The sequence below is a fragment of the Anopheles moucheti genome, chromosome 2, assembly GCF_943734755.1.
Source record: "Anopheles moucheti chromosome 2, idAnoMoucSN_F20_07, whole genome shotgun sequence".
Classification (NCBI taxonomy): Eukaryota; Metazoa; Arthropoda; class Insecta; order Diptera; family Culicidae; genus Anopheles; species Anopheles moucheti.
The window spans coordinates 99,096,897-99,104,698 of NC_069140.1; the positions used below are offsets into that span (position 1 = coordinate 99,096,897).

At 45.7% G+C, this 7,802-nt stretch overlaps 1 protein-coding gene and 1 non-coding gene across 2 annotated transcripts; both read left to right on the forward strand.

Moving 5' to 3' along the window:
• Positions 1-167: 167 nt before the first annotated feature.
• Positions 168-6,860, forward strand: LOC128310058 (tyrosine-protein phosphatase non-receptor type 23). Its single transcript, XM_053046593.1, has 8 exons — positions 168-251; positions 374-4,639; positions 4,824-4,967; positions 5,204-5,224; positions 5,441-5,569; positions 5,642-6,014; positions 6,086-6,205; positions 6,283-6,860. Exons 1-8 carry the CDS (start codon positions 168-170, stop codon positions 6,396-6,398), a joined length of 5,253 nt encoding a protein of 1,750 aa, XP_052902553.1. The 3' UTR covers positions 6,399-6,860.
• Positions 6,861-7,420: 560 nt separating this feature from the next.
• Trnar-acg (transfer RNA arginine (anticodon ACG)) lies at positions 7,421-7,493 on the forward strand. The gene has a single exon. It is a non-coding gene; the product is annotated as a tRNA-Arg (tRNA).
• The last annotated feature ends 309 nt before the right edge of the window (positions 7,494-7,802 follow it).

A 7,802-nucleotide genomic window follows, 5' to 3' on the forward strand; every position in this document is an offset into this window, starting at 1 on the left:
TCGAACATCCCACAGTGGAAGTCGGCAGTTGTTTTGTCAAGCAAGGAAAAAACAACAAATAGATTTGGCACTTTGGAGAAGAAAGAAAAGAGTGTTCTTGTGTTTGAAAATTTCAGATAGAAAAGATTTAAATTCGTTCAGTTGAAAGTCTCTCGGTTAACTCCGCCATGGAGGCAGTACCGCGGATGCCGATGGTTAGCTTCGAGCTAAAGACGAGCCCCGAACAGACCAACTTCTCTGTCCTGAAACAGGTATGTTTTGTACTGAAGATGATTCATCGCTTTATGTGGACGTCACTGGTTAAATTGAATTAAGCAAGTTCCATGTCTTCCCGATGACCTCGATAATGTCTGATGCTTTTGTGTCTTCACAGTACATAGCGGAGTACTATCAGGAAGATCCGGCATCCTACTCGAAGGAATGCTACCAGCTTGAGCAACTCCGTGGAAATGCCGTAAGGCCAACTCGCGATGTTGAAGGAACGGCCACTATCCGTCGCTACTACTGTCAGCTACACTCGATCCAGAATCGTTTCCTGCTGGGGACGGTTAGCGAAGGGCAGCAAATGCTATCGTTCCACTGGAAAGATCTGTACTCTGGGTGTGTGCTGATGCGATGGAACATCAAGTACGAGATGGCGGTGGTGCTGCACAACTTTGCCGGCCTCCACACCCAGCTCGGTGCCGCAGAGAGTCGATCCGATCCGGAAAGCATGAAGAAAGCTTGCACACACTTCCAGTGTGCGGCCTGGGCGTATGGTTATGTGAAGGATAATTATGCACTGTTACTACAGGGTGATCTTTCTACAGAATTGCTTATCTTTATGGAGACGCTTTGCCTTGCCCAGGCGCAGGAATGTATCATGGAGAAAAGTTTGTGCGACAATCGGAAGTCAGGCATTATCGCGAAGGTGACGGCACAGATCGTGAGCTACTACAATTCGGCGTTGGCTGCGTTGCTGACACAGAATGGAGACGATGGGCGCATTCAGGACATTGTCGGAAGCAAGCAGTTTAAGGAGTGGCGTCGTTATGTACGTTTTAAGATTTCCTATCTGTCGTGCATACTGTTGTTGTACCAGGGACAACAGTCCGAGGAACAGCAGAAGATGGGCGAACGTGTCGCACTGTATCAGGCGTCGTTCGATAAGCTGGAGGAAGCTCGCAAAGAATCGAAAGGACTGGCGCAGATCGAGCAAGTGAACGAGGCCCTCCAATTTACGATGGACGTGGTGGAAGCGAAGCGAAAATCTGCTAAAAATGAAAATGAATTCATCTACCATGAGGAGGTACCGGATCTGAGCGCCATTACCGCCGTGCAGGGTGCGAATCTCGTAAATGGGATCGCCTTTAACGTGATCGATCCAGATGCGATGGGAGAGGACATATTCCATCGGCTCGTACCGATGAAGGCACACGAAAGCAGCTCCATGTACAGTGAAGAGAAGGCCAACCTATTGCGTACGATCGGATCAAAGCTGGACGACAAGGAGGCGGAACTGCAAACGTTCATCGATTCGCTTAATTTAGACGCGATCGAGGCACCCAAAGCAGTGGACGACAAGCGTCTTCCGCAGGGTTTGGTTGATCGATGCGCAGAGCTGCAAGCCAAACCGAACGCCATCTCTGATCTTGTGCAATCGATGTCAACCCTTGCAGACACTTGCTCGGATGTGGAACTGACTCTGAAGGAGATAAAGAACTTGCTACGTCAAGATGAAATCCGGGAGGAACAATATCAAGCAAAAATCGGCCAACGATCGAATGGTGGTGCACATATGGTAGAGCTCGGTCGAGAGTTAGCTAAGTACCAGGAGGCCCATAACAAAGCTGGTGAAAGCAATGACACGCTGCGGAAGGCGATGGGTTTGCATGTGCATAACTTGAAGATCCTGTCACAACCGCTGCCAGATATAAAAGCCCAGATACCGGTCTGCTCGGAGAAGATTGACGATGGTGTATTCCAGGAATTGAACACGATCGTGCAGAAGGTTAAAGAAATGAAGATGCAACGCATTAAGCTGTACCAGGATCTGCGACATAATGTCACCGAGGACGACATTACGTCACAACTGATCGCACTGGAGGGCAATGGTTCGGAGCAAAAGCAAAAGATGGACGACCTGTTCCGCAAGGAACTTTCCAAGCACGATCAGCTGGTAGGACTGCTGGAACAAAACATGAAAGCACAGGGAAACATTCTGAAGGCACTGACAGAGGTGTACGCAAAGTGTGCACCAACACTAAAGAGTCTGTCCGACGTTAAAACGAAGCGAGATCAATTCTTCTCCTCGCTTTCGGCATCGTTCGATGTGTATGAAGATTTGCTTTCAAAAAGCGCAAAAGGGTTGGAATTCTACAGAAAATTGCAAAGCAATATACAGAAACTGTACTCTCGAGTTAAGGCAGCCTGTGACGTACAGGAAGAGGAACGCAATCAGAAGCTAAAGTCGAGCAATGTGCTTAAACGTTCCTCGATCGATACTACTGCAGTGGGAACTATTACAAATGCAGGCGGTGGAGTTACGGCAACCGGAAGCAGCGGTGGCAGTGGTGGACCGAAGCTTAAAGACTACCTTAAAGCGGGCACCATCACGTTAGGGTCTATTAAAGCGGCGGGAGTGGATAAGAATCCGGCAAATCATTTACCCTCTGTTCGACCTGCCCCCGTTGGTTCGGAAAGCACGGCACCGATTGTGGGAGGTAGTGGTGGAGTAGGAATGGGGGCCAACGGTGCTTACTATCAGGATTCGTACACAAATTATCATCAGCAGTATCACCACCACCAACAACAACAACAACAGCAACAACAACAAATGCAATATGGAGGCGGATCGAATATGAATGCCACAAGTACAGGGTACGATTACAACCAGTACTCCACAACGCCGCAACAATCACAATCGCAACCTGCTGTTTCCCCAGCGCCATCAGCTGCTACTGGATATGTCAATCCCATGTACCAAAACACCGGTGCTACGAACTACTACTACAATCAGAACCAAATTCCTGCATCAAATCCTGCTGCGACTGGTTACGATTATGGACAGCAGTATGGTCAGCAGCAGATCCCACCGCAACAGCCATCTCCAGCTCCCTCGACGTCATCTTCTTCGACCGACGTGAGCCAGCAGCAAGCATCCTGGACGCAGTTGAATCAACAATTTTCCACTATGAATCTCCAGCAGCCGGTTGCTGATGTGAACTACGGGAACCAACAGGCTGGACCGAGCACTAATGCTTCATATTCGCAGAGTTCGGGTTACCAGAATTCTGCGGGAATGGTTCAACAACATCAATATCCGACAGTGTCCCAAACCGCTCATTCCTATCCTTCACCTTACCCAACATCCTCGAGTGAGTCAATGTCCTCGGTTTCTTCGACGCAGGATGTAGCGGCGTATGGGAACTACAGCCAGCAATATCAACAACCCGGGGCTCAGATGCAGCAAGGGTATTCTTCATCGTCCCAATACTACCAACAAGCGCCTTATCAAACGGAACAGACTGCATCTTACGGATCGCATCCGGGCTATTCGTACAATCCTCAAACTGGAGCATACGACTACACCAGTGGCTTCCAGTACGATTCAAGCAATTCCACCGGGGGTTCCTTCCAGAACCAGTACGTGATGAATCCTCAGCTAGGAGGCAACGCAACAACATACACTGCGTCCGGTCAAACGGCTTCTCCATCGGTAGATTCATCCGCTTCGCAGCCTTATCAAATCTCCACTGGATCTGCTGCGGCATCATCTTACCCGCAAGGACAACCGGCTAATACGTCCTACTACGCACCGAATGCAAGTGCCAGCACCGGTTACTATCACCAAACATCCACCTACTCCACCGTACAATCGAACCAATACGTTGCATCGCAAACTACGGATCCAGCAACTGTCACGCCGCAGAATCCTCTCCCTACTAGCACTCCCAGCAATAATCCGAACGATCCAGCTAGCATTGCCCACTATTCGCATCACACGAACTCGTACGTAGATAGCACTGGATCTCAGAGCGCTACAACTACCGCATCGGCATCTACTACACCGCAGCAACAATCCGTCGTTTCACCGCAAACAACCACCCAATCGAAGAATATCGATCTTCTATCGGGGATCGATTTTTCGCCCGCTGTTGTTCCACCGATATCTGTGCCGATTTTACAACCGCAGTCATCCACGGTTGGATCGATTGTGGCCGGCACGGTCGAGGGCAGTGAAGTGGGTAGCGTCATACTAACACCCACAAAAGCAACGGTCGTGCCACCAGTAGAAAAGGTCACGAATGTACCGGAACCGGTGCTGAATGCTCCCGTCACGCCGGCTTCCGTGACGATTGGAGAGCGCAAGCCCAGTCTTGATAATTTGTCCCTCTGTTCGGATTTAAGCTCCAGCTTTGATTGGGAAAGTGCGTCGGTTTGTGGTGCTACGGCGACGGTTTCCGGGGCTGCTGCCAACCCGGCGGATAATGTATTTTTACGACCTGCCAAACCGGACCCTTTCGAGGATGCGGCCACATTGAAGTGGTTCCATAAGGAGGTGGAACGGTTGGAAAAATTTGTTGAAACAAGCGGTGTGAAGACGCTGAACGGAACAACGCCGTTGGACAGCAAGTGGAAAGAATTACAGGATTTGCTGGTAAGTAAAGGATTTTTTTGGTTGAAGTAGTGATTTCTCTTTATTGCTCAATTTCTGATTCCTTGTTCGAATTATTGTCCTATTGACTTTTCCCCAAATGTGTTAATGTGTTTTGTTGAACTTTAACTCATCCGACACTCAACAATCAAGATAGATAATACATTATTTATTATTTCATTTTTAGGTAAAAGAAGAATCGAAGCGTCAAGTAAGTGTGGCTCGCTTGTTTCCGGAAAAGAATCGCTCGATCGATTGCGTCCCGTACGATCACGCACGGGTACAGCTGTCCACCGATACGGATAACTACATCAATGCTGTTTACATAAAGGTACGTTTCATATCTCACTAAAACATATCTCCCAACAAGGGATATGTGAAAAGATTTAAGGTAGAAACGATAACGGAAGGCGTAACCCTCGCGTAAAGAAGAATGGAAGGAATGAAAGGAAAACGGCTTTTTTGTGCACGCTTGAAAATTGATTCTCTGTTCCTGGTTTTTTAATTTTATCTTCCGTTTTTTTTTTCAAACTTTTTTCACATTTTGAAAAAAAAAATACTCAAAAGTTCCAAAAGGATACAAAATTGGTAAGTTTATGCTTTTGCTCCCCAACAATCCTCTGCCCTGCTGTTGATGGCAAATTTTACCCACCCGAGAATCATACCATTCAGAAAACTAAACAAGGAGATTTTCTTTTATTTATGTGTATAGTTTCAATGTACAACATTCAATACCTTGCATGATTTTGTACCGAACGTGGATTTACTAATAAATTCTTCTAAAATTAATAAACATCTTCACAGGATCTAGGTTTTGGATGTCCGCATTTCATTCTGGCACAGACGCCGCTCCCAAACACGGTGAACGATTTTTGGAACATGATCTGGTCCCAGAAGTCAAACGTGATCGTTTGTTTGCATACCGCGAACGAAGTAAATGTGCTTGAAGTTATTAAACTTACGCTTGTTACACATATTAATGTATTCAACATTTTAAACCGACAGCTTTTGGACCCCTTTTGGCCAACAGAACTAGGACAAGAGCTCAGCTATGGCGATGTATCGGTGAATTTAATGAAACATTTCGATCTTACCCACTGTACCGAACGTACGCTACGTATCAGCATGCTCGGTTCGGACTATTCCCTAACCGTTGCCCTGCTGCAACCGAAACTGTGGTCCAAAAATTCACCGGAACAAATTCTCGGCGTTGCACAGAACCTAATCGATTCGTACCGTCAGTACAATCACGAGCAAAAGCTACCCCAACTGCGTCCGCTCGTGCTCAACTGTCTGAATGGGACCGATCGATCCAGTTTGGTAACGGTTGCGATCGTAACCGTACTGGCGACACAGACCCGGAAACCTTTGCTGATTAGTAAGTAGTGATGAACGAAAATCGTAGCAAATGTTTCGATAAGGCTAATTTGCCGTGTTTCATCTTTGCAGATGTGATCGATATATGGTACCGGATCTGTTGCCAACGGAAGGGAGCACTTCGCGATCCGAATTTGATTCAGCTTTCCTATCAAATTGTGCTGAACAATGGGCACGGCATACTGAACAAACGTAAGCAATGTGACGCTGATAATTGTACCCTGTAATTCGAACGCATTTTCATTGTGGCTTTCTTCGTGTTTTTGTAGGTGGCATACTGACATCCTACCAGATGAAATCAGCCCAAGTGGCTAGCAGCACTGTGAAGGAGGAAGCAAATAATGATCCATTTAAAGATCTTGATCCACTGTGGAAACTGAAGTAGCGTCGAGGTGGAAATATTATTACTGGACCGATATTGTTGATACACTGCTCGAAAGAGTCAGATTGTGAAACGCTTGTTCGCTTTGTTACTCTTTCCGCTCGTCTGTGTTTGAGCATTTCCTGTTCGATGCAGTGCCAGTTCGACGTCATCCCTTGATAGGACGGTTGGTTTCACTCGTCACACTATATAGTCATCGACAGCATTATTATTCCATTTTTTATTCAATTAACACTATTTCGACTATTCCAAAATCGTTGACCATGTATGGTATAATATTATAAAAGTATATTTATTTGTATTACTAGTGAAGAAAAAAACACTGTCTCGGTTAGCAAATTGCGAGAATATTTAAATTTCTCATCACATGAAAATACAGAAAGCATGATGATAGGAGAAACATGTGGTACAAGAAACCTTGTTTTCTGTTGCAATAAAGTATCTATTATTTCTTTCGATACAAACCTGAAACCCGGAAACTTTCCCATCGATTTTTCCCTTAAGGGAATTATTGAACGAAAGAAAACGTCACATTGTCCATCATGTATACGAGTTTACGCCACAAAACACTTCATAATCCTTTCGCTTTTATTGATCTTTAAGAATAATGAAGAAAAACCAGCCTGCCAAGGCTCTGTTCGGGAAGGGTTGGGAAGTAGACGGACTGTTAATAATCCACCCTGACAGGCAGGACCCAAACAACTGCCCTTTAAAAATGGAATCTGTATCTTCACCACTGCCCAGAGATGAATATGCATGTTGCATAAATTACCGCAATCAATAGGGAGAAAAGGATGACAACCCGAACTTAATTCGAGGATGTTTAGTGATTCTTGCAGAATGACGAGGAAGTAAAAGACGATCTAAACCTTTTTTGCTCGGTTTAGTTTTAGTTTACAATGTAAGCAATTTTTTTATTTTAAACAATTTGCTTTTACTCTTCATTGCAAGAAACACAGAAAAGAGAACTTGATTGGTTAGTGATTGTGATCGTGATCCGTAGTTAACCGCGCGTTTTCATCAAGGGTCCTGTGGCGCAATGGATAACGCGTCTGACTACGGATCAGAAGATTCCAGGTTCGACTCCTGGCAGGATCGCGAGAGAAGAAATCTTTTTTTATCTTTTTTCTCATTTCTGTAATATTTTTTACACTTCATTAAACATTTCTGCACTTTGTAAAACAATAACGGAAGCAAGGTAATAATTATTTATTGCTTCCATCCCGACCTTCATAAAGTAGAGATACTTTCCTTACCACCCAATCAGCAGCTCGCTCACTCTCTCTCTCTCTCGCGGCTCCCATTGTACGTAGGTCAGCCCTAGCATTACAACGGAGCTTGGTGCTTGGAATCGAATCGCGGGGTTTTTATTTCACGCTACGTTTTGCGAACACGCGGCTGTTTCGC